General features: G+C 36.0%; 1 protein-coding gene across 1 annotated transcript in view; it reads right to left on the bottom strand.

Moving 5' to 3' along the window:
• Positions 1-27,742, bottom strand: part of TOPAZ1 (testis and ovary specific TOPAZ 1) — a 76,471-nt gene that overhangs the window by 30,363 nt on the left and 18,366 nt on the right. Inside the window, exons 5-12 of the mRNA XM_049862601.1 lie at positions 23,523-23,587; positions 21,286-21,425; positions 20,063-20,148; positions 18,682-18,807; positions 17,051-17,114; positions 15,175-15,326; positions 14,876-14,968; positions 11,431-11,546 (exon numbers count right to left, since the gene is read on the bottom strand). Of these exons, the coding sequence (XP_049718558.1) occupies positions 11,431-11,546; positions 14,876-14,968; positions 15,175-15,326; positions 17,051-17,114; positions 18,682-18,807; positions 20,063-20,148; positions 21,286-21,425; positions 23,523-23,587 (842 nt within the window). The remainder of the gene's footprint in view (positions 1-11,430; positions 11,547-14,875; positions 14,969-15,174; positions 15,327-17,050; positions 17,115-18,681; positions 18,808-20,062; positions 20,149-21,285; positions 21,426-23,522; positions 23,588-27,742) is intronic.

Below are 27,742 nucleotides of genomic sequence, written 5' to 3'. Positions count from 1 at the left end.
TTTCTTTTCAAGAATTGCTTAATTTAATCTAAGTTGTTGAGGTGATGTGTGTAGTGTCATTTCAATTAATCCCTTATTACCCTTCTAAGGGTTGCAGGATGTATACTGATAACCCATTCCATTCCTAATATTGGTAATTTCTGTCTCCTATCTTTTTTTATCTTCACCAGTCTTGGCAGAGGTTTCTCAGTTCTACTGGTATTTTCAAAAGAACCAACTTTGTTTCATTTTCTTCATTGTTTTTCTGTTCTCAGCTTCACTGCTTCCAGGTGTCTTTATCATTTCCTTTCTGTGCTTTGACTGAGTTTATTTTGCTCTTATTTTTCTTGCTTCCTGTGGTAGGAACTTAGATTTAGTGCTATCAATTTTCCTCTTAGCATTGCTTTTGCTACATCACACAAACTGTGATGTAATACTTTCATTTTTACTTAATTACAATCCTTTATTCAGCTTTATTTCTTTTGAGACTTCCTCTTGATTCATGGATTATTTCGAAGTGTGTTGTTTAATTTCCGAGTGTTTGGAGATTTTTCTGTTATCTTTCCATTACTGATTTCCAAGTTTGATTTCATTATGGTCAGAGAATGTACTCTGTATAATTTCAATTATTTTAAATTTGTTAGAGTTTGTTTTATAATCCAGGATATGGTCTATCTTAGTGAATGTTCCATAGGAGCTTCAAAAAAATATATTCTGCTATTTTAGGGTGGAGTGATATGGAAACTCTGGTGGCATTGTGGTTAAGTGCTACGACTGCTAACCAAGAGGTTGGCAGTTCAAATCCACCAGGTGCTCCTTGGAAACTCTATCAGGCAGCTCTACTCTGTCCTATAGGGTCACTGTGAGTCGGAATTGACTCGACGGCAGTGGGTTTTGGGTACGACAAATGTCTATTAGATCCTGTTGGTTAATTGTGGTGTTCGGTTCTTCCATATACATGTTAATTTCCCATCTGGTGTTTTTATCAATTGCTGAGAGAGGGGTGTCAAAGTCCCCAACTATAACTGTAGATCTACTTCTTCATTCTATCAGTTTTGTTTCATATATTTTGATGCTATGTTGTTTAGTGTATACACATTTAGAATTGCTATGTCCTCTTGGTATACTGACTATTTGATCATTATGTAGAATTCCTTTTTGTGCCTGGTAATTTCCTTCGCTGTGAAGTACGCTTTATCTGATGTTAATATAGCCACTCATGTCTTGTTTTTCTATCATTTTATTTTCAACCTACTTGTATCTTTATATTGGGAGTGAGTTTCTTACAGAGAGCATATAGTTGGGTCATACTCTTACATCTCTTTCAATAGTTATGTTTAGAACATTTACACTGAAAGGAATTACTGATATTAGGTCTTAAGTCTACCATTTTATTACCTGGTTTCTGTTTGTTCCTAGTTTCTCATTCCTCTGTTTACCTTTTCTTGTTCTCCTGAGGGATTTACCTGAACATTTTTCAGAATTTTATTTTGATTATCTATAGTGTTTTTAAGTATATCTCTTTGTATAGTTTTTTATAGTGCTCTTACTTTTTGACCGAGTAATTCTACTTCTAGAAACGTACCCTGAAGATACACTTCTAACAATACAAAAATACATATGCTCAAGGTATTCACTGCAGCATTATTTATAATTGCAAAATATTGGGGACAATCTTAATGCCATACACTAGACAGTGGTTGAATAATCCATAGCACATCCACATGATGGAATACTTCGCAGCTATAAAGAAGAATGGAGAAGTTCTCTACGAACTGATTTACAGTGATTTCCAGTTGTCTTAAGTCATCTAGTGCTGCTATAACAGAAATACCACAAATGGATGGCTTTAATGAGAGAGATGTATTTTCTCACAGTCTAGTAGGCTAGAAGTCCAAATTCAGGGTGTCAGGTCCAGAGAAAGGCTTTCTCTCTCCGTCAGCTCTGGAGGAAGATCCTTGTCATCAATCTTCCCCTGGACTAGGAGCTTCTCTGGGCAGGAACCCTGGGTCCAAAGGATGTGCTCTGCTCCCGGTACTGCTTTCTTGGCGGTATGAGGCCCCCCTTCTCTGCTTGCTTCCCTTTCCATTTTCTCTCTTGAGAGATAAAAGGTGGTGTAGGCCACACTCCATGGAAACTCCCTTCACATTGGATCATGAATGTGACCTGGGTAAGAGTGTTATAATCCTGCCCTAATTCTCTAACATAAAATTACAATCACAAAACAGAGGACAACCAAACAATACTGGGAATCATGGCCTAACCAAGTTGACACATACTTTTGGGAGACACAATTCAATCCATGACACCAGTATACACTGTTAAACGAAAAAGGCAAAGCTGAAAAAAACTATCTATTGTATGCTACCCTTTACATAAGAAAGAAGTTGATATATATGCCTTGAGCATTGTGCTCTTTTAAGAACTATCTATATGGGATCAAACTGACAACAGCAACTCTGAAAGACTAGATAGGAAACTTAGGGGACAGTGAGTTTATGTTTACAGGGGAGAAACAATTCACAAATGGAGGGTGAGAATGGTTGTACAACTTGAAGCATGTAATCAATATCACTGAATTGTACATGCACAAATTGTTGAATTGGCATATATTCTACTGTATACATTCTCAACGACAACAATTATAAAAGAAAAGAAAATATACATGCATCTACTCATTACAGAAAGGATAAACCAGAAACTAAAAAGCCTAGTTACTTCCAGTGTGTGGGTTTGGAAAACGAGTAGAAAGAAAGAAGGAAGGGGTATGGGGTGCAGGGTAAGAAGCACCAATAGTTCTCACTGCATACTCTTTAGTATAGCTTTTCTCTTAGAACAAATAGCAATGTTTCACACATCTCCCCAAATAAATAATTAAAATCAACTAGGATGTGAGAAGAACAAAAAATGTAAACAGTGGCAGATAAACCTAAGTGTACAACAAATGAATAACATAATCACACTACATGGGAATGGGAAGAAAAGAACTAACCTAAATAACTTAGAAAACAGGATTTTGGCTGAATATAGTAGGGCTAAAGACAAAAATAACTTTATATAAATACTGTACTCTAGATAGGAAATGTTTTTCACAGAGGGGTGGGTTAGCAAATTCTGAAACTACCTTTATGTGAATATTAGAACTCAATAAGTGAGTGAATATATTGTAGATAATGAGAGCCAGATTTCTCACTGTCAGAGAACGAATTTACAAGTAAGAAAAAGAGGAAGGTCAGAAGGAACCCGTGGTGTTAGACTGGAACTGAACTATCAGTATGATCTAAGGCCTATATATACATACAATTAGATAGATATAGTAACAAACATACTTCTGTGTTTGTCTGTACAGCTAGTATACATACACCTACTTCTCAGCCCTGTCCACTGAGAAGACCTAGATGCAATGATACTCCTGCAGCATGAGCATACCTAGCACTCAGATCTTAGTTTCCAAATACCAGTCTCCAATAAAAAGAACCACAGCTCCTTGGAGAAGTTGCTGCCAATGCTGAGGCACGGCAAGTACGAGAGCCTTGTATATCTTGTGGCTCCATAAAATAAGGAAGTACTAGAAAAATGATGGGAGCATATAGAAAAAATACAGGAACCAACCTAAAGAATTCCCAAAGGCAAATCTGGAACAAATTGAGCAACCAAATAAATAATGGTAGTGTCATGGACTGAATTATGTCCCCCCAAAACATGTGTCAACTTGGCTAGGTTGTGATTCCCAGTATTGTGTGATTGTCTACCATTTTGTCATCTTATGTAATTTTTCTATGTTTTGTAAATCCTACCTCTATGATGTTAATGATGCAGGATTATAGGCAGTTATGTTAATGAGGAAGGACTCAATCTACAAGATTAGGTTGTGTCTTAAGTCAATCTCTTCTGACTTGAATTTCTGTTATGAAACGTCCTAGATTATAAACACGCTTAAATTCTTACTGGTTTCCTGAATTTAAAACATTAAAATTTGCTTAAGAGAGACATGAGGACCTTATACTATCAAGAAAGCAGCACCAGGAACACAGTGTGTCCTTTGGACCTGAGGTTCCTGCGCTGAGAAGCTCTCAGACCAGGCGAAGATTGATGACAAGGACCTTGCTCCAGAGCCGACAGAGAAAGACAGACTTCCCCTGGAGCTGACACCATGAATTCAGACTTCTAGCCTACTAGACTGTAAAAAGAATAAACTTCTGTTTGTTAAAGCTGTCCACTTGTGGTACGTCTGTTATAGTAGCACTAGATAACTAAGACAGGTAGTATTAGATTATAACCCACACAATAAAATACGTATTTGTGAGATCATATTGTTATAAATAATCGAGTAAGTAAATAAGTAGGGGAGAAGAAACAGCTCTTCCTTATTGAACAATTCTAATTAATAAATTTAGAAGAATGAGGAAAATACAAAATCACCACTAGGAAAATACCACAGTAATAACTTACAGGCAAGGTTCACTGATAATTGCTAAAAAATGTATTAAATATGTATGAAAAAATATATAAATGTATGAAAGTTTGAGAAGAAACAGGATACTGCATAGTGTTCAAGTGTCTTCCCCAAGATATTATTTACAAAGGGAAAAACAGTAACTTTACAGTGGAGAAAGCTGGTAGATATCATTTTACTATGTGGTCAACGTTAACATAACCAGTAATAAGACATTACTGACATATCATGTACATCCTGCTATAATGCACTGAAAAGGTCTACAGTTAGTTAACAGTATTTCTAGGTTTTGATAGGTACTATTACCATGTAGGATGTTAATATGAAAGAGGACACTGGGTGAAGGATAGGAAGCCTTTACATTAATTTTTGCAATGTCTTTATAAATCTGAGATTATCTAAAAATTAAAAAAATTGAATTTCTGTTATGAAATGTCCTAGATTGTAAATATACTTAAATTCTTACTGGTTTCCTGAAGGTAAAACATTAAAATTTGCTGAACCATCTTTATCTACTAAAAGTGCGAAACTTTCAAATTCACTTTAAACTTGTTATGTTGTTAGGTGCCGTTGAGTCGATTCTGACTCATAGCAACACAACGTACAACAGAACAAAACACAGCCTGGTCCTGTACCATCCTCACAATCATTGCTATGTTTGAGTCCATTGTTGCAGCCACTGTGTCAATCCATCTGATTAAGGGTCTTCCTCTTTTTTGCTGACCCTCTATTTTACCAAGCATGATGTCCTTCTCCAGGGACTGGTCCCTCCGATAACATATCCAAAGTATGTGAGGTGAAGTCTTGCCATCCTTGCTTCTAATGAGCATGCTGGTTGTACCTATTCGAAGACAGATTTGTTCATTCTTCTGGCAGCCCAAGGTATATTCAATATTCTTCACCAACACCATGATTCAAAGGCATCAATTCTTCTTTGGTTTTCCTTATTCACTGTCCAGCCTTCACACGCATATGAGAAGATAGAAAACACCATGGCTTGGGTCAGGTGCACCCTAGTCCTTATAGTGACATCTTTGCTTTTTTTTTTTTTTTAACACTTTAAAGAGATCTATTACAGCTGATTTGCCCAATGCAATGTATCATCTGATTTCCTAACTGCTTTTTCCATGGGCGTTAATTGCGGACCCAAGTAAAATGAAATCCTTGACAACTTCAATCTTTTCTCCGTTTATCATGATGTTGCTTATCGGTCCACCTGTGAGAACTTTTGTTGTCTTTATGTTGAGGTATAACCCACACTGAAGGTTGTGGTCTTTGAACTTCATCAATAAGTGCTTCATATCCTTTTCACTTACAGCAAGCAAGGCTGTGTCATCTGCATAATGCAGGTTGTTAATGAGTCTTCTTCCAGTCGTGACGATCCATTCTTCTTCATATAGTTCAGCACCTTGGATTATTTGCTCAGCATACAGATTAAGTATGGTGAAAGGACACAACCCTGATGTGCCCCTTTCCTGACTTTAAACCACACAATATCCTCTTGTTCGGTTTGAATGAGTGCCTCTTGATCTAAGTACAGGTTCCTCAGGAGCACGATTAAGTGTTTTAGAATTTCCATTCTTCACAATGTTATCCATAATTTGTTACGATCCACACAGTCAAATGGCTCTGCAGAGTCAATAAAACACAGGTGAACATCTTTCTGGTATTCTCTGCTTTCAGCCAGGATACATCTGACATCAGCAACGATATCCCTTGTTCCACTGCCTCTTCTGAATCCAGCTTGACTTTCTGGCAGTTCTCTGTCAATGTACTCTTGTAACTGATTTTGAACGATCTTCAAGAAAATTTTACTTGTGTGTGATACTAATGATACTGGTTAATAATTTACACATTCTGTTGGATCTCTTTTCTTTGGAATGGGTACAAATATGGATCTCTTCCAGTCGACTGGCAAGGTAACTGTCTTCCAAATTTCTTGGCATAGATGAGTGAGTGCTTCCAGTGCTGCATTCGTTTGGTGAAACATCTCAATTGGTATTCTGTCAATTGCTGGAGCCTCGTTTTTCACCAATGCCTTCAGTGCTGCTTGGACCTCTTCCTTCAGTACCATTGGTTCTTGATCATATACTACCTTCCAAAATGGCTGAATGTTGACCAGTTCTTTTTGGAACAGTGACTGTGTGTATTTTTTCCATTTTCTTTTGATGCTTCCTGCGTCGTTTACTATTTTCCCCATAGAATCCTTCAATGTTGCAACTCGACGCTTGAATTTTTTCTTCAGTTCTTTTAGTTTGAGAAATGTCAAGCGTGTTCTTCCTTGGTTTTCTACCTTCAGGTCTTTGCACATGTCATTAGAATTCTTCATTTTGTCTTCTTGAGCTGCCCTTTGAAATCTTATGTTCAGCTATTTTACTTCATCATTTCTTCCTTTTGCTTTAGCTACTTGACATTCAAGATCAACTTTGTCTCTTCGGACATCCATTTTGGTCTTTTCAGTCTTTCTTTCTTATCTTTTTAATGACCTCTTGCTTTCTTCACGGATGATGTCCTTGGTGTCATTCCACAATTTGTCTGCTCTTCAGTCATTGCTGTTTGATGCGTCAAATCTATTCTTGAGATGGTCTCTAAAGTCAGGTGGAATATGCTCAAGGTTGTACATTGGTTCTTGTTGACTTGCTCTAATTTTCTTCAACTTCAGCTTGAACTCTGCATATGAGCAATTGAAGGTCTGTTCAACAGTTGGCCCTGGCCTTGTTCTCACTGATGACATTGAGCTTTTCCATCATCTCTTTCCAGAGAGGTAGTCGATTTGATTACTGTGTATTACACCCAGTGAGGTCCTTGTGTATAAACCACCAAAAAAACAAAACCCACTACCGTTGAAGTCGATTCCGACTCATAGCGACCCTACATGACAGAGTAGAACTGCCCCATAGAGTTTCCAAGGGGTGCCTGGTGGATTCGAACTGCTGACCTTTTGGTTAGCAGCTGTGGCACTTAACCACTACGCCACCAGGGTTTCCTCCTTGTGTATAGTTACTGTTTATGTTGTTGAAAAAACGTATTTGCAATGAAGAAACTGCTGGTCTTGAAAATTCTACCATGCGGTCTTCAGCGTCGTTTCTATCATCAAGGCCATATCTTCCAACTACCAATCATCCTTCTTTGTTTCCAACTTCTGCATTCCAATCACCAGTAATTATCAATGCATCTTGATTGCATGTCTGATCAATTTCCAAATGCAGAAGTTGGTAAAAATCTTCAATTTCTTGAACTTTGGCCTTAGTGGTTGGTGCATAAATTTAAATAATACTTGTATTAACTGGTCTTCCTATCACTGACAGCGCTGTGCTTCAGGACAGATCCTGAAATGTTCTTTTTGACGATAATGTAGTGCCATTTCTCTTCAATTTGTCATTCTTGGCATATCAAACCATACGACTGTCTGATTCAAAATAGCTAATACCAATCCATTTCATCTCGCTAATGCCTGGGATATCAATGTTTATGCATTCCATTTCATACATGTGGACTTTTAGTTTTCCTAGATTCATACTTTAAACATTCCACATTCCAAATATTAATGGATGTTTGCAGCTTTCTTTTCACTTTCAATCATGCCACATCAGCAAATGAAGGTCCTGAAAGCTTGACTCCATCCCCATCATCAAGGTCCGCTCTACTTTGAGGAAGCGGCGCTTCCCCCAGTTGTACTTTGAATGCCTTCCAACCTGAGGGACTCATCTTCTGGTACTATATTAGACAATGTACTGCTGCTATTAATAAGGTTTTCACTAGCCAATTTTTTCAGAAGAAGACTGCCAGGTCCTTCTTCCTAGTCTGTCTCAGTCTGGAAGCTAAGCTGAAGCCTGTCCACCAAGGGTGACCCTGAACAGTGGCAAAGCTTCTAGTATCATAGCAATATGCAAGCCACCACAGTATGACAAACTGACAGATACATGGTGGTACTTTAAACTAGCTAAATAAAAAGTAAAATCAAAATCAAAGTATGAATGTCCATTAAAACTCACTTCCATTCAAAGGAAACAAAAACCAAAACTCATTTCTAAAGCCTGGCATTGAATAATTAAAGTGTTAGGAACATTCAAATATGAAATATTCTAGATCATACAAAGAACTTCTACAACTCAACAAAAATACAAATAACCCAATTAAAAAAGTAGGCAAAGAGGATCTATATCTCACACGAAAATTAACTCATAATGTATCAAGGACCTAAATATAAAAACTAAAACCGTAAAACTCTTAGAACAAAAACACAGGGGCAAAGCTTTAAGACTTTGTTTCTGATAATGGATTCTTAAATTTGACACCAAAAGCACGAACAAGACAGAATAAATTAGACTTTATCAAAATTAAAAATTTTACGCATCAAAGGACTTTATCAACAAAACGAAGAGAAAACCTACAGATTGACAGAAAATATCTAGCAACTATATATCTGATAATAATCTGTTTTAATATCCAGAATATACAAAGGACCCCTACAACTGAACAAAATGACAAACCCAATTTAAAAAATGGGCGAAGAACCTGAACAGATATTTCTCCAAAGTAGATACATAAATGGCCAACAAGCATGTGAAAAGATGCTCAATGTCATTAGTCATTAGGGAAATGCAAATCAAAATCACAATGAACCAAATGAATCAACAACTACTCTAAAGGAAAGATGAGAAGGTAATGGGGCAGGGAAACTTGATTACTAGAAACAGAACAACCAGAATGGAAATAATGAGAATGCTGATACTTTGTGAAAAATGTAACTAACATCACTGAAGAATCTGTGTAGAAATTGTTAAATGGGAACCCAATTTGCTGTGTAAACTTTCACTAAAAATACAATAAAATATTATTTAAAAAATAAAAATAAAAACCACGATCGGATACCACTTCACACTCACTAGGATGGCTATTATCAAAAGACAGAGAACAATAAGCGCTAGCAAAGATGGGGAAAAACTGGAACTTTTATCTATTGCTGGTGGCACTGTGATATGGTACAGCCACTGTGGAAAACAGTCTGGTGGTTTCTCAAAAAGTTAAACATAGAATTACCATACGATCCAGCAATTTCACCGCTCCTGATTACGTATCCAAAAGAACTGAATGCAGGAACTCAAAAAGATACTTGCACACCAATATTCACTGCAGCAATATTCACAATATCCAAAAGGTGGAAACAACCCAAGAGTCCATCAACAGATGAATGAAATGGATAAACAAAATGGGGTATAGACATACAATGAAATATTATATCGCCATAAAGAGAAATGAAGTTCTAACACATACTATAACATACTATAACATGGATAAACCTTGAAAACATTATACCAAGTGAAAGAAATCAGACACAAAAGGACAAATACTACAGGATTCCACTTACATAAAATATATAGAAAAGGCAAATGCATAGAGATAGAAAGTTGATTAGTAGTTACTAATGGCTGGGGGTAAGGAGGAATGGGGAGTTACTGTTTAATGGATATGAGTTTCTGTTTGGGATAATGAAAAATTTTGGGAACAGTGGTGATGGTTAAACAACACTATGAATATAATCGAAGTCTTCTTTAAAGCAAACAATAGTTTAGCTTAATTAGTAAAGAATGTCTGCCTTGGCATTGTGCTCTTTTGAAGAACTACCTATATGGGATTAAACTGACAACAACTCGAAAGTGAGATAGGAAACTTAGAGAGTAGTGAGTTTATGTTAAGGTGGGAGGAACAATTCAGAAAAGGAGGGTGAAAATGGTTGCAACACTTGAAGAATGTACTCAATGTCAATGAATTATACATGTAGAAATTGTTGAGCTGGTGTATGTTCTGATGTGTACATTTTCAACAACAAAAAATTGAATAAATTTAAAAAGTTATGGTTCATTTAAATACTTAAAGATTTGTACACTTTTCTCTATGTATGCTATACTTTAGTAACAACTTTTAAAATTAATGGCTTTCTTTTTACTTAACGGTACTACTCTTATAATTACCAAAGGTTAAAAAAAAGTCCCTTGGAGGTCCATTAGCTAAATAGAGAACGTGATGGAGAGGCATTAAGGTATTTCATTAAGCTAACGTAGCAAGAGGGAAACCCTGGTGGCACAGTGGTTAAGTGCTATGGCGGTTAACCAAAACATCGGCAGTTAGGATCTACCATCCTTGGAAACTCTATGAGGGTGGTTCTACTCTGTCCTATATGGTTGTTATGAGTCAGAATCAACTCAAGGGCAATGGGTTAACATGGCAAGAAGCGAGTGAAAGAGAAAAAAAGAATTAAGGTAATTTATATACATGTAGGATGGGTGTTACAAATAGTTAATGTGCTTGGCTGGCTGCTAACCCAAAGGTTGGAAGTTCAAGTCCACTTAGAGGTTCCTCAGAAGAAAGGCCTAAAGGTCTACTTCAGAAAAATCAGCTGTGGAAAACCCTGTGGAGCACAGTTCTGCTCTGACACACATGGGGTCGCCATGAGTCAGAATCAACTCAACTGCAGCTGGTATTTTACACATATTAAGAAGAAATGCCCGGTGATCCACTTCTAAAAATCAGCCAGTGAAAACACGACGGATCACAATAGTTCAATCTACAACTGGTCATGGGCACGGTGCAAGAGCCAGGCAGGTTTTGTTCCACTGTGCACGGGGTTGCCATGAGTCAGAGACCAAGTTGACAGCAGCTAACAACAACAACCTATATGTAAAAGTGAGTGTTTTAAGTGGAATTAACTAAGCTGTGAAATACAGAATAAAACAGGCTCCTTTTATACTTGATGCATCAAAATGTTGAGATGAAATGAAGTACTGAGAAAGACTTAGTGAGGCTGGCCAGGAAAGCTGGCTAAAGGCAGCTTGACTAAGATAGGATATAATCAAGAAGTGGGAGAATGGATAACAATGGGCAACTATCCAGGTGTTCAGACATATGAACAGTGATAAGTATACCACTTCACTCTTTATAAATTCTCATCAAAATACATACATTTCAGCCTTAATTATAATGCTTTTTCTCACCTGGATTTCATTTCCAGAACTGCAGTTATTTCTTGTTTGGAAGCCTGTACTTGGTATAAGAGCTTAACAATATAGTTAAAGTGTTCTGGGTCAAGTACCATCCCAGCCTCAACAAGCTGCAGAGAAGAAAAATAATCATTCTTGTAAAAATGTCAAAGAGTAGGGAAATTGATGTGTGTGAAAGCACTAAAAGACTGATGAACAAAGTAAAACATGGAGACAAGTAAAATTAAAATACTTAAAAAATTTGGAGCATATTTGCTTCAAATATTTGAGAACCACAATAAGATACCCTATTCCAAGATTTCAAAAACAAAAATGAAAACAGTAATTTTGAATTCAAAATTTGATTCTAATTATTTTTTTCCTACTCTCTAAGTTATCTCCACCACTTTATCACCGTACCTCTTGTTTGGTACTCAGTCTGTCTTTTACTATAGGCACTGGTGTTTATACCTCGTCCCTGACTATAAACTTCCTGAGAGGTATTTCTCTTGTGGCTCACCCAGGGCCTGGCCTAGAGAAGAATCAAATAATCACTGATTTCACTTTTAAACATCAATTGTCCCCAGCTTCAATCGAGAAAGTTAACAAGAGAGTATCTGGATGCTTCTGGTGTGAAAATAAATGGATGAGGGGCAGGCCTTTTCTGACAGGTCTTCTAAGACATGATATTTCCTGGGAAGGGCAGGGCAGGTACAAGGTTTTGACCTGGCTGCTAGGAAACCCTGGTGGCATAGTAGTTAAGCGCTACAGCTGCTAACCAAAGGGTTGGCAGTTCGAATCCACCAGGCACTCCTTGGAAACTCTATGGGGCAGTTCTACTCTGTCCTATAGGGTCGCTATGAGTCGGAACCAACTCAACGGCACTGGGTTTGGTTTATTTTTTTTTTGGTCTTACTAGCTGCCTCAAATAATCCTACTGGTCTCTGCCCAAAGGTGTTATGACTAGGTCCTCCAATACTACTCTGGACACGGGCTGGCACCGGTAAGATTAGGAAGTTAAGACTGAGTCAATTGAGGGGTGTTTGAGATTCTGTGGTGCAGTGGTTGAGAGCTTGGCTGCTAACCAAAAGGTTGGCAGTTCAAATCCACCAGCCACTGCTTGGAAGCCCTATGGGGCAGTTCTACTCTGTCCTATTGTGTCGCTATGAGTCGGAATTGACTTGATGGTAATGGGTTTGTTTTGAGATTCCGTAAGCAACATCTTTCCTGGGACTCTTTTATGATTCCATTCTAGCTTTCAGGAAATTTCCCCATTTTAGGAATTACTTAAATATCAAAATGATTTTGGATGTCTGGGATAATGTATGCCTTGCCTCCCCAATCTATATTTAAAAGGAGCACCAGGAAATAAGAATTTAGGGTAGGATAACACAATGGTAGGAAACAGTGTGTGTGTGGGGTGGGGGGGGAACTACCTTGAAATACACTAAAAAAAAAAAAAAAATTAGAATACTCTAATTTAATACTTTTTATTGCCCTTAAAAATATAAGTAAGATAAACCTCAGTGTAAAACTCTATAATTTGGCTGTCAGAATTTGTAATTCATGTATATTCTGAGACAAAATTTCTTTTAATGAAGGATAAGGTAAAATGCTGCTGAGAGAATTTCCCTATCTTTGGATTCTCAGGGAGATGGTCTCAAACCTGGTGGCACTAACCAAAGCAAATAAACCAACTCGTTGCCCTTGAGTCGATTCCGACTCATCCCTTTTAAATGGGTCCTAGAAACTCCCAACCTAGCCCAAATGATTAAACAACTTAAAAAAATTTTGGTGAAAACTTTGTAAAAATAACTGCCTAAAGTCTGTTCTAAACAAAGCCTGCTCTAATCCTTAAACTAGTTATATTAGATCCTCTGGATTCAAAGAGTATTCTATTTCACCTTAAAAAAGGAAAACAGCTCATCTCCTAAATCAGCCAACTCACTACCTTGACAGGTAGTTTTCCAAACCTCATGAAGTAAAGAAGTAAGCACCAAGACTATTTACTGTTAGGCTCCACCACATTCAAAAGGACCACTGTTGGTTTATCTATAAATTTCACTGACCATGCAGTGATTTTTGACTAAATGGACAAGGCCAAACGTACAAGACAACAGTTTAGTTTTCTGGTTAATGACATACTTTAAAAACTCTGCTTTCTAACAATGCTCAAAAACCAGGGTAAATAGAAATTGTTTGCTGACAAACTAGGCAACAACCTAAAGCAGTATAAGACAAGCTGTTAACTTCTCCTTTCTTAATGATATATATGCTGATTAGAAGAGGATGTGATACACTGCTCTAGCAAGAAAGGAAAAGCATCTTCCTCTATGGTAATTATATGGTTTTCATCACCACTGAACTCTAAAATAGTCTCAACAGGGAAAGTGGTACTAGTATCAAACAACTTCTGGAAATAATGACTCTATATTAACCATGCAAAAATGAAATCACTGTCTTTGCCAGACATTCTCCATTACTAGCAAATTTATTTGTACAGTAATTGGAATACGTTTTGCAGAAAGCCAAGTTACTCAGTATCAGACAATTTATAGGCTCCTTACTGAGTTCCATGGAAACCCTGGTGGCTTAGCAGTTACGTGGTACAGCTGCTAAACAAGAGGTCAGCAGTTCAAATCCACCAGGCGCTCCCTGGAAACTCTATGGGGCAGTTCTACTCTGTTCTACAGGGTCGTTATGAGTCGGAATCAACTCAACGGCAGTGGGTTTGGTTTGGTTTTTGGTTTTCACTGAGTTCCTACAAGTACTATAGGTGACTAGTAACTTCTGCTTTGGAAAATTTCCAGGCAAGTAATTCTGTCAAGTTTTGTAATGTGGAATTAGAAGTATTCACTCAAATATTTATTCATATACTAGAGTGGTGCCAATACTACTTCCTAAAGAAAAAAAGCTGGGGCTTTTTCTGCTATTAGGCCTATTTTGAAGTGGGCTGGTTGAAGAGTACTAAACACTAGAAAATATTTATCAAAAGCCAATATTTTAATTTTTTTTATGAAAGCCATAAAATGTTCTTATGTCTCTTTTTTGTTTAGAGCCAAATTTAAAACTAATTCCTAGCTACCACATTTCTCTGACTCTACTTTTTTCGTTTTGGTCATGATCTTCTATTTATATGTTAATTTGTGTATTTATTTTGTTGTAAATACCTCAAGTCTTTCGGGGAAAGAGAATTTTCTTTATTCATCCTTAAGCAGTAGAGATGATTATAGTTTGCAAATCAGAAAACAGTCACCTAGAGGGCTCGGAACTATTTATTTAAGGGGAGGGCTTGATAGCCACTGGAGTCTGTTTATAAAACCTGTTTCAGGTAAAAAAGAATTTTTCTGAAAGTAGAATTCTTTGGCATCCATAACATGAATGAGAAGTGGCTTAAGAATATAATTATTTTCCTGGTGCTTCATTATCAGAGAATAAAAGAGATAAAATCAACCCCTACCTTGCAAAAGATGTCAATTAAAGCAGGTACAGCATTCCTGAAGTTCATAGTGGCCACATGTTCAAATATGTTTAGTAATACTTTCAGAGCAGGCTGGATAAAACAAACAAAAAATTATACTCATTTTCAAGTCTTCTTTCAGTATTCCTTAAGTTTCTCAAACTCATTTACGCTAAACTAAGTGTTCTCTAGGAAGTATTCAACAAACACAGAAATGGAACTGCTAAATTATACACCCAAAGAAATATAACACAGAAATTCACTTTAAATTAAAAAATATGTATTTGTAGGTTACTTACCAGCATTTTCAGCATTATGGTGAAGTTCACTACCTGAAATACTTCTTTCAATAAACAATGTCTGAGTAGAGAATTTAGAAGGTCATTTAGTACTTGTACTTCAAAGTGTATACCTGGAGGGAACTTTCTGTAGTACTCCATAAACATGTTTACTGAAAACGAAAATAAAGTCATTTGCTGCTTTTAAGATATCCATCTTTCTCAATTTTTCTCTATTTAAATACAGGACATACTATTCTAAGTACTATATTTAGAATAGTATAAACTGATTTTCTTGAAAGGCACATTTCTAATATCAGAAATATTTAATAAAAATAAATTAAGCAAAAAGTCAAAAAGGCAATAATATTTGAAATCAGCCAAGCATGTTCACCACTAGCCTGGGAGCTGACTCATGTGCTATCTACAAAGAAGAGGTCTAGATTGCCAAACACATCATGGTCTCCCAGGGAGTGAAACTACTTCAGTCTTGAGCAGTGGCCTACCCACTTGTGAAAAACAATATAGTCTGAAGATGGATGCAGACTCTTTTGACACAACCCTTCTTGTTGTTTGAATTCTAACGTTTTGATCCAGTTTATGATTATGGATGGCCTACTAAAAATTATGACAACAATGATTATTTCCCTTTGAGAAAGTATTTTCTTTATATCAGTTCAATTCCTTAGTTTATTTTCTATATAATAGTTAAACCATGCCCACTTTTTCCCCACTGCTTTTACTAAAATTATTTTAGTTGGCATCAGTTCATTTTTTTTTTTTTTCCATTCTTAAATTTCCCTAGTCAAAATCTGTATACCTTAGGTAAAACTGCCCTTGGTAAAAATTATTTTTGGTTTTATTTCTACTTAGAAATATCTATTACTAGCTGGATTACCTGGTGTTGCTTGGGAAAGTCAGTAACTACTGATAAAGTTCAACAGCACAATAGAATAATTAATGTTGAAGTTAAAATTTTTAAATACTTTAATAATATGGTATAATATTATTCAACTTTGTTATAAAGCTCCTTTATATACTAAAACTGTTTTGCCTGGCCAAACAGAGATAAATTCTTGCTGCTATTCACTCTTCAGTATATACACAGCTGTCTATGAAGCAGACCAACGGATAACATGGGAAATTCTGAGTGTCTGCTACTATAACTTATTAATAAAATATTTAAAAAATGTTTTAAAAAAAGGATATTTAGAAACAATCTATGTCAGTCAGGGTGCAAATAGTCCACTAACTGAGACACTACCTTCCTCTTTTTTGTCATTAAGTTCTTTATAAATTTTAATGACTAAAATACCAGTACAATTTCTCCTTTTTAAATGACCTCCTATGGTTAGGCTGTTGGGTAAAAAAAAGTTTGAACATTTTAATAGCTTTTGATATGAAATGATACACTTTTTTAAAAAGTTCCGATAATTCATAATGCCATTTCTCCAATATCTTACCACAACTGGGTACTTTTACTTTTTTTTTTTTTGACTAGAAGCACACAACTCTATTGAACCAGATCAGTAACTACTGGACTTTTCTTTCCAGAACTGTTTCTGATTCTCAAAGGAGGAAATACAATCTCTGCTCATGCCTTAGTCAACAGCTGATTCAGCTCTTGTTATTCTCGTAAGCTGGAATATTTTTGTATGTTACCAATATTAAATCTAAAATACATGAAGCAAATCCCTTTTAAATTTAAATTTCTATGATCAAAACTTGTATCTTTTGTATGTTCTCTGAGTACTCTAAGCCAAGGCATATGTTAGGTAAGGCATTGAGTTTTCACACCTAGAAGGTACTAAATTCACTTTCAAACTATGAGACACAATAGCAGTGCTGGAAACACCCATATTAATGAATTTATATTAACTATTCAATTGTTTAATACCTGCACGTTGTAGCAAACATAACTCATTGATACTTATATATTTCTTAAACACATCCATGCAAACCTGCCAAAGTAACAAAAAATGTAGAATTACCTTCCTATATTTCATAAAAAGAACACAAATTTCAATACTGTTTTTTTGCTTATACCAAAATTAAGTTACCTTAAAGCACTGGAATAAAAAAGTTGATGTTAGGTTAACTCACAGATTTGAAATGCATACCTAATTAATTACAAAATCCTTATTAAGGTCATTTTAAAAATAACCGTTTACTAGTGCAAGGATAAAAACTTTGACCAACAGATTAAATCAGAAAGTCTAGAAATTGACCCACTCATACACAATTAGGAGCCCTGGTGGTTAAGGTTTGGCTGCTAACCAAAAGGTTGGCAGTTCAAATCTACTAGCTGCTCCTTGAAACTCTATGAGGCAGTTCTACTTGATGACAATGAGTTTTTTGTTTTTTTTTTTTTTTACATACAGTTAGCTAATTTATGACATGGGTGACACTGCAATGCAGGGGGAAAGACAGTCTTTTTAATAACATCCACCTGGGAAAAGATATGTATCTTGATCCTTTTCTTACACCATAAACAAAAATCAGTTCTAGATGGATTACAGTGCAAAATTCAGAAAGTAAAGCAATAAAACGTTTAAAGGAAAACATAGGCGAACATCCTTATGATCTTGGCAAAGATTTCTTTAACAGGATGCAAAATGTTAACACCATAAAACAAAAAATAAGTTGACAAACTGGACTATATAAAAGTTAGGAAATTGTTTATCAAAAACACCTCTAAGAGAATGAAACGCAACTTGTGAAGCAGGAAAAGATATTTGCTATATATCTCCAAAAAACGACTTGTACCTGGAATATATAAAGAATTCTGATACATCAGTAAGAAAAAAAAAACCCATGAAATATGGGCAGAAGACTCAGATACTTCCAAAAAAATATGCAAATATCTAATAAATATTTGGATAGAAGTTCAATTTCATTAATCATCAGGGAAATGCAAGTTAAAACACAACGAGGCATCACTGCCAACCCAGCAGAATGGCTAAAATTAGAAGGCTGTTGATATGAAAAGCTGACGAGGATGTGAAGCAACCACAAGTCTCAGACACTGCTGATCAAACTGTAATTTGGTACAGCCACTCTTGAAAACAGTTTGGCAATATCTATTAAAGTTGAACATACACAGACCTTATAACCCAGCAATTCCGGGATAAACCATTAGAATATGTATTTATTTTCACCAAAAAACATGCAGAGGAATACTGATAGCATCACTATCGTAATATTCAAAACTACCCAACTACCCGTAACAGTAACACATATCAACAAAATAAATTCTGACATGTTCTCATGATGGAATATTACATTTTAAACAGCAATGAGAAAGAAACATTTATAATTAAGTTAAAAAATATAGATGAATCTCAAAAATACTGAGCAAAAGAATACAGACAACACAAAAGAATACATACTGTGTAATTCTATTTACATAAAACACAAAAGCAGGCAAAGCTCAACTATGCCATTAGAAGTCCATGAAAATCTTAACTAAAATGCATGACTGAGATAGTTTTTAAACAACTTCTACTTCAAGGACTTCATATATTTTACCTTTTCATCCCCTTGCTCAGGGACATGAGCAAACTTGCACTGTGATCGTTCACAGCCACGTAATGTATTAAAGTGAAATTTGCAATATCTATGGGGTATCATTAATCCTAGAGGCTTCTGGAACACCTAGAAAATTAGACAAATTCCCTTTCAGTGTCAACTGCAAAACACTATAATCAAGTGAGAAGGCATTTGAGGCAACCAGAAACATTACATACTTAAAACAGGATCAAGATAAATCAAGATAAGTTGGTTTGCTAATTTGATAAGAAAAAATAAAACTGCATTTTTAAAAACAACAAAAAAATCCACCTAAAGTGATTTATCTGTACATTTTCTCAATTTCCCTTAGTATAAAAATATTCCATATCAAGGTTATTATTTTACTCTACATGTTTTTAAAAGCTTATACATTCCCTCCTCTCATGTACCTGCCCCTACTTTTACAAAAAGTTAATTGTATTATAATATTCATCATATTTCAGACACATTTATTAGGACCAAAAACTCTCCTTGGCTTTTCTGATTAACAGGAGAAGGTAAATGACAGAATTAGAGGTTTTTACAACATGCTTTTCCCATAAACTGCTTTACACTGACAGCTTTCTCCTTCACCAGAAGGAACTATCCTGTATTTCCTGCTTTGGATGCTCCCTCTCTCCTGCCTTCAACCTCTTATGTTATTTGTGAATATCCTGAGTCAATACTTATTTTTTGCCTCTTACCACCAATCCCTATTCTAATATTCACATAATGTCCACAACAGCTAAAAAATGACAATAGACAAGGAAGTCAAAAGGACCCTGTCATGTAATGAATTGGGTCCCTCAAAAATGTGTCTATCAATATTGCTGGGCCATAATTCCTGGTATCCTGTGATTGTCTGCCATTTTGTCATCTGATGTGACTTTCCCACGTGTTGTAAATCCTGGCTCTATGATGTTAATGAGCGGGGAATGGGTGGCAGCTGGGTTGATGAGGCAGGACTCAATCTACAGATTGGATTGTCTTGAGCTAGTTTCTTTTGGGAGATAAAACAGAGAAGCGAGCAGAGAGACAGGGGGACCTCATACCACCAAGAAAGCAGTGCTGGGAGCAGAGCGTGTCCTTTGGGCCCGGGGTTCCTGTGTGGAGAAGCTCTTAGTCCAGGGGAAGACTGATGAGAAGGACCTTTTTTCTAGAGCCAATAGAGAGAGAAAGCCGTCCCCTAGAGCTGATGCCCTGAATTTGGACTTTTAACCTACTTTACTGTGAGGAAATAAACTTCTCTTTGTTAAAGCCATCCACTTGTGGTTATTTGTTATAGCAGCACTGAATAACTAAGACAGACCCCAAAGTGAATGTTTTATCAGATTATTTTTTTAAGAAGTGAGGGACTTACCCCTAGATTTTTTTCCCTCTTAAATATTTCACAAGTTTCAGGATTCTGTAAGTTTAGGAGAGAATGTTTTCCTGGAAATCTGAAATCTAGAAATAAATAATGATATTACATACTGATATGTTAAAACTTATTTTTTCATAACACTGAAACAGATGATCACTGCTAACTACATTAATGTAAGTTCACAGACTGTTCTCCATGGTACGTTACTGCGAAATACAGAATGGTTTGGTTACATCTTAGGTGTCCTTAAATATTTCTAAACCTGAATTTTAAACTCACTATACACTGAAAATACTATCTTAAAAGTCTTATACAGCAACATATGATATGGCTCTAAGTTAAACAGACAACAATTACAATGTTTTTCTAAGGGAAGAAAACTACTAACAAACCTAGGGATCCTATCTCTTTTAATGCATGGTCTTTTAAAATGAGAATTAGGACACTTAAAAATGCTCTTTTCTTTTCTAATGATAAAATAACAAATACAACTACTTTTTACTTAAGGTCATTTCATTTTTTACCTTGGCAGCATCAAGATATAATCTGGAACAAGTTGATGTTTTTGGTGCACAGTTTTGCAGTAATTTGCATTATCAAACATGTAAGGCTTTTAAAAATAAAACACGTCACCACTGTGGGCTTGCTGCTGTGGTACCCAACATCAGGCAGCATGAAGTCAGCAACGAGAAGGTACAGAAGAGTGACATGAGCTATGAGCTACTCAAAGCGATTTTATGGTTTCTAAATTATTCTTCAATGTAGTTTGTTTAAAGTATTATGATTTATCAAAAAACTGACACAAATTCTAAAATACATGTACCACCCACCCACTGCCGTACAGTCGATTCCGACTCATAACAACCCTGTAGGACAGAGTAGAACTGCCCCACAGGGTTTCCATGGAGTGCCTGGTGGATTTGAACTGCTGACCTTTTGGTTAGCAGCCACAGTGCTTAACCACTTTGCCACCAGGGTTTCCCCTAAAATACATGTACAAATATACTCAATTAAAATATGAGTATTTTAGCTATGACCTGTAGTTTACTTGTACTAACCCATGACACACTACTTCAGAAACTGTTCTATCTTAATTTTAACAAATTCTATACCTGTTTCAAAAAATTTTTTTAAATCTTTGTTTTTGATGGAAAAATTAGTTCCTATATTTTTTTTTTATATTACCAAATGCCAACACAATTTTATTAAGAAAACAGTACCATTCATCCAGGGTCTCAGGAGTGTGTCTTCTTGATGAGTACTTAGATTTAAAGGTGGCACTAATAAGCATAGAGGTTTTGAGCCCAGCGCTGCTAACTGACATTCACCAGCCACGATGTCGGCATTTTTAGAATTTTTGCTGAGTGAGCATAAAAAACAAAATTAGAATTTACATTTATTTTTAAGACACTGAAGTAATGAGAATCAAATAAGCAGAAAAACAACCTAATGCTACCCACATTACACACTATGACTCTTCAATACTCAAGGACTCTTATCACCTGATTATCAATACGTTGTTCCTGTCTTCTTAACTAGAAAACTAATTATTGTTAAATGGTTTGGGTACGGCTAGGAGTGGGGTAGGCATACGGAGTTTAAACTGGAGTAAAACATTTTGACCATGCCAGACAAAATGTTTGAGGAGGAACTAGGCTACTGTTCTAATTCAGGAAAGGTCACCCAGTTAATTTATTGATAGTGCTGAAATAAATGAGGTATAAATTTCCTCCAGGACAAATACATGCAATCAATCTATACAGGTACTTAAGAGCTTCCTTTGGAGAGAAGTGTAAAAACGTTAATGTTCCAGGGTTGTTGCCTTAAAAAGCTTTGTCTGTATTCTAATACATGAGCTCCTACATAACCATTTTAGAAAATTTTAATCTGGAGGCCCCTTATATAGAAAAATAAAGAACTTAAGCAAGGAGGAGGGATACAAGTACCTTAGAGCTGAGGAAGAGATATAAATGAATTTATTTTTAAGAGAAAGACTTACAACCTATCTCAGATACTATAATCTTTTATCTTAAGAACAATTCTAACAAGCTTTTTTAGCTGGTTTTCTGGGCTAGAGACAAGAAAAAATATAAAAGCAGGGGCCACACCTTACAACAAATGAAATTTGGAAGCAGTGATGGAGTTAAGCAATTTCCCACAAAATAGAGATATTCATCTTTCTCCTCAACTTGGGTTATCAACTGATATGTATATTCAACACACTGACCCCCCTCAAACAAAGCAAAAAACAGTAACATAAAACAAAGAAATAAGAATTAAGGAGTTCTATAAAAAAAAAAAAATTTTTTTTATAGATGGAAGAGATTATCTAGAACAATTCTTTTACTTTTGATTGGATGACTAAAGTCCAGGGTGATACAGTGACTTGCCCGATGTCACACTGCTGGTCACTGCTGGTAGAGTGAAATTGATGATAAATCTCTGAAGGTTTTGCAATGACACTACTCTAGCTTCTAAGCTAAATTTTTTCAATAGGAAAAAAATAGTTAACCTTGTCACTTTTCCTTTTTAAGATCTCTAAATGGTCATGGACCACACTGGGCTTCTGTGCCGATCTAATTCTTACCTAGTTTTTTCCTTAACACGGTGGTTCTCACACTTGAGCATACAACAGGATCAGCTGGAGTCTCGTTCAAACACAGGCTGATGGCCCCCATCTCCAGTTTCTGATTCAGTAGGTGTGGGGTGGGGCCTAAAAATCTGCATTTCTAACAAGTTCCCAGGTGATGCTGCTGCTCCAGAGACCCCCTCCTTTATAAACAACTGAAAAGAATCTGAACAGATTCGCTTGGCCTGAGCTTGCCTCACCAGCCAAGTGGGGAGGTGGGGAGTGAATCAGATGATCTCCAAGGTGTCTTCCAACTCTAATTTGGTATTTTCATGTGCTCTAGTGAGTACACTGCAACTCTCAACACTCATCACTATATCCATATAAGTTACCTGCAAACTGCAATGTTCATCTGATTTTGGCTACTCTTACTCTCAGACTAAGTGGAAAGGTCTGGCAGTCTACTTCCGAAAATCAGTCAAAGAAAACACTACGGATATCATGTTGGTCTAATTTGATCATGGGGATTGCTCAGGACTGGGCAGTGTTTTGTTGCATTGCCTGAGGCCAACTCAATGGCAGCTAACAACAATAACACCCTCATAAAAGTCACATATAAACCCTTTCTTCTTTTATTTTCTCACTAGTTCTTATTCCTTCCTCAAAAAATATTTTAATGGTTCAAAAAACTTAATGACAGTTTTAAGGATTCAAAGTCACACTGGGGTAACTTAAAATACTCATTTATCTGGGTATATGTGACACATTAATTAAATCATACCCATGTATGGCATTATGGCATAGTAGCACAAGCATATATACACTCAAAGATACAAATGAGATTAGTGACTATTTTAAAGTGATGTAATTAGAAATGGTATTACAGACCTTTTGCAGACTTCATAAATATTTTCCTTTTCTTCTTTAATGGCCACCTTGCCTGGAAATATACCCTGTGAACAGATTATGGTTAAATAAATACAAGTGAATATCTCTGTATTCTATATTAAGCTATGAGGCTTACTATATTTATTAGTAGGTATTAGATGTCAATTAAACAACTAGTTTATGGCCAACTCTGAAAAAAGTTCTACTCTATATTATTTAAAATAATGAGTATTGATTTAAAATTTTCCACTGTTACTTAGGCACAAAATGAATATAAACCAATTCTTTTTTTCAGCTTTTGATAAACACACTGCCGTTGAGTCAATTCTGACTCATAGCAGCCTTATAGGACAGCAGAGAACTCCTCCATAGAGTTTCCAAGGCACACCTGGTGGATTCGAACTGCTGACCTTTTGGCTAGCAGCTATAGCACTTAACCACTACGCCACCAGGGCTTCCCAGCTTTGTTATCACCTTTAATTATACAAGCCACCATTTCAAATTATCATTGATAATTAAAGCTGTTGTGTTTCTTTTTATTCAAGGGAAAAAAGCTTTTAGTGATTTTTATTTTTAGGTAGTTATTTATGAACACAGATGAAATTTATTTTTCATCAGAAATATTTAAACACATTTTCAATATTAAAGTATTTCACAAGGAGCATACTGGGAATTGTGACTTTCTAACCGTAAAAAAATTATACACGCTCAAATATTCAACTTTGACAAAACAGACAACTAGAAAATAAACCTCCAAATGAACCATCTCTCCAGTAGTCAAAGATAACTACTTGATATCTTTGTTTATATCTGTCTAGTCTTTTTTAAAGCACATAATCATATTTTATAATGCTGGCACTTCACTGTATATACTATTAGAACTCTTAGGAGGAAAACTAAAAGAATCAACTGAGAAACATGAATCATTAACAAATGGAAAGACATACCATATTCTTGGATGAGAATATTTAATGACAAAGATGTTAATTCCCTCCCAATTAATTTATACATTTAAAAAACTACTTTAAATGTGAGTTTAATGCATTCTTAGAAGAATAAGCCAAACCAAACCCAACCCTGTAGGACAGAGGAGAGCTGCCCCATAGTATGTCCAAGGCTATAATCTTTACCGGAACAGGCTGCCACATCTTTCTCCCATGGAATGGTTGGTGGCTTAGAACCGCCAACCTTTTGGTTAGCAACTGAGTGCTTAACCACTGTGCCACCAGGGCTCCTCCCTCATAAGAATACGTGAGGGAAAAAACCAGAAAATATTTTAATATCTTTTAAAGCAAGCCTTCCTAATTTTTATTTTTAAGTTAATTAATAGAATGGTATTAGAACAGGAATTAAACAATCAACAAACCAAAAAGGAAGTTAAGGAATAGTTCCATACATAAAAATTTTGAATTTATTAAAGATGGTGTGATGGTTACTTTTATGTATCACCTGAGCTAGGGTCTGGTACCCAGTCGTTTGCTCAAACAGTAGCCTAGATCTGTTATGAAGCAGTTACATGTGATTAAATCAGCTGACTTTAAGTAAAGCAGTGTGGTGCAATAAATTATTTAATATGTCCCTTCTAGCCATTGTTTTTCTAACACCCACCAAATAACTGGGTGGGACTACGCACATGAGCTGCTTGTGGCCCAGCAGGGCAATGGATAGTTTGCTGATAATGTAAATAAGGTGCACTGCATCCTTGTGGGAGTGGGACCATGCAAACAAGGTATATGTAACCCTAACAAGGGGATTGGTCAATTTTCCCATTCTGCTAGGCTTAAAATGAGCCATCCCAGGGGTAGGAAGGGAGGAGCTCAACTCCACCAAGAAAGAACAGCCAGGAGCGGAGTGTGTCCTTTGGCCCTGGGATCCCTGCGCTGACAAACTTCTAGATCCAGGAGAGAGAGAAGAGCTGTAACATGGAAGACAGAGAGATATGGCCACACAAGACAGCTGTGGTGAGGCTCCCTAGCTCACAGAGCAAGAAAGCTGAGCACCTTCGGGCATGAAGCTTACTAGCAGAGTGCGGTGTTTCTAGGCACTTATCAGCAGAGCTAAAGGAACTTTGTTAACACTTGCCAGAACAGGGCAGAAGCCAGGCCGGGAGCCAAGACGACAAGGAGCCAGAGAGAGGTGTGCCTGCCGGCTCAGTTAAGAAGTAGCTGTTCTGATTGAAGAACTGTATCCTGAGCATTCCTGAACCTGAATTATAACCTGCTGCTTTCCTAATAAACCCCATAATTGTGAGTATTGTCTGTGAGTCCTATGTGGCTGTGGCAATGAATTATCGAACCCAGCAGAGAAGTAGAGAGGTCTGTGGAAGGGATGACTGGTGTCAGAACTGGTAAAAAGGGGAGACAAATGAGGCATGTCAGAACTCTGATTCATAGGAATCAGCCTTGGGCTGTTGATCTTGATTCTCCTTCCTCTTTGTAAAGTTAAAGCAAGTCAGGCACTGCCTCTGTGTTATTCTTACAAGCAGATTACCGTACATAATGTGAGTGGGCCTCATTCAATCAGTTGAAGGCCTTAAGAGCAAAAAGGGAGTTTTCCCAGAGAGTATTCTGCCTCTACACTATAAACAGACATATCCCCAGAACTCCCTTATCCTTCCTGCTGCTTGACCTACGGATTTTGGACTTGTCCGCCCCCTACAACGTGTGGGCTAATTCCTTAAAGTAATGCTATCACTTTCTCTGTGTGTGTGTATATATATATATATATATATAAATATCCTACTGGTTCTGTCTCCCTAGAGAACTCTCACTAAGGCAGATGGCATTTAAAATTTGTAAGAAAATGGTAGTAGAAAAACTGGCTTATCAACTGGATACAAAATAAGCTTGGTCCCAACTAACCATAAGCTAAAATACATGTTAGATTCATTAAAGATCTAAATCTTAAAAAAAAAAAAAATTCTGAAAGTAGGAAAAGAAAACAAAGGCAAATATCTGCACAATTTGGAGGGTGGGGAAAGCCTAAGCATGACACCGAAGTACAAACCATGAAGTAGGATAACAGGCTTAACTACACAAATTTCAAATATTTTCATACGCTCAGAGATTAAAAAGAATAGAAGGGATTGTTTCCACACTCTCTCAAAGCAAATTTTAGATTTTTAAAAAAATTAAACTTAATAAATGATACCCATAAAAAGTCTAGAAGAAAATCTGGAAGAAAACTTCTAATCATGAAATAATGGTTTCTTAAAATACGACTCATAACTCGGAAACCATAAAAGAAAACTGATAGATTTGATTAAATAAAAATGAAAAGCTTCTTCAAGGTAGGAAGCTCCTAAACCAAGTCAAAACTCAAATAAAAACCCAGGAAAAAAGTGTAGTAACATATGAAAATATGAAGAGTTTCTACAAATAAAAAAGACCAAAATCCCGGAAGAAAAAACAAAACCTGTAAAAGTTGAACACCCTGTTCAAAAATGAAAGCAAAATACAGATATTTTCAGATATACAAAGGCTGAAAGAATTTTTATTACTAGCAGACACACATTATAAGAAAAGTTGATGGATGTGCTTTAGGCAGAAGAAAAATGTTACCAGATGGAAATATGCATCTACAAAAAAGGAGTGAGGAGCACTGAAAATGGTAACCACATGAGAAAAGACATATGCTTGTTTTCTTATTATTTAAACATCTTTAAAAAATAACTGACAAAGAAAAAAAAAGCTACTGTATTTTGAGGTTCTAACATATATATATAATGAGTAAACGGTTTGACAAACAATAGCATAAAGACTGGATAGGAAGAAATGGAGGTATACTATCATAAAGTTAATCAATAAGTGCTATAATTTCATTTGAAAGTAAACTGTGTTTAGTTAAAAATGTATAGTACAAACTCTAAAACAACCACTAAAAAAAAAAAAGCTATAGCTAGTAAGTCAAAAACAGAGACTAAATTGAATCATAAAATATACTCCACTAATGCAACAGAAAGCAAAAATCAAAACAAAAACAGAAAAGGGAACAAAGAACAGATGGGACAAATAGAAAACAGAGCAAAATGACAGATTTAATTCTAACCATATTAATGATATTAAATGTGTACAAACACTCAAATTAAAAGATAGAAATTGTTAGATTGGATAAAAAAAGAAGCAAGACTCAACTCTATGCTGCCTGAAGGAAACACACTTTAAGTATACAGACACAAGTTAAAAGGATAGAAAAATACTATGTGCTAACCCTAGTCAAAA

Source organism: Elephas maximus, chromosome 20 (genome assembly GCF_024166365.1).
Source record: "Elephas maximus indicus isolate mEleMax1 chromosome 20, mEleMax1 primary haplotype, whole genome shotgun sequence".
Taxonomy (NCBI): domain Eukaryota; kingdom Metazoa; phylum Chordata; class Mammalia; order Proboscidea; family Elephantidae; genus Elephas; species Elephas maximus.
The sequence above is the reverse complement of the archived record's forward strand: the minus strand, read 5'-3'. Positions and strand labels throughout refer to the sequence as shown.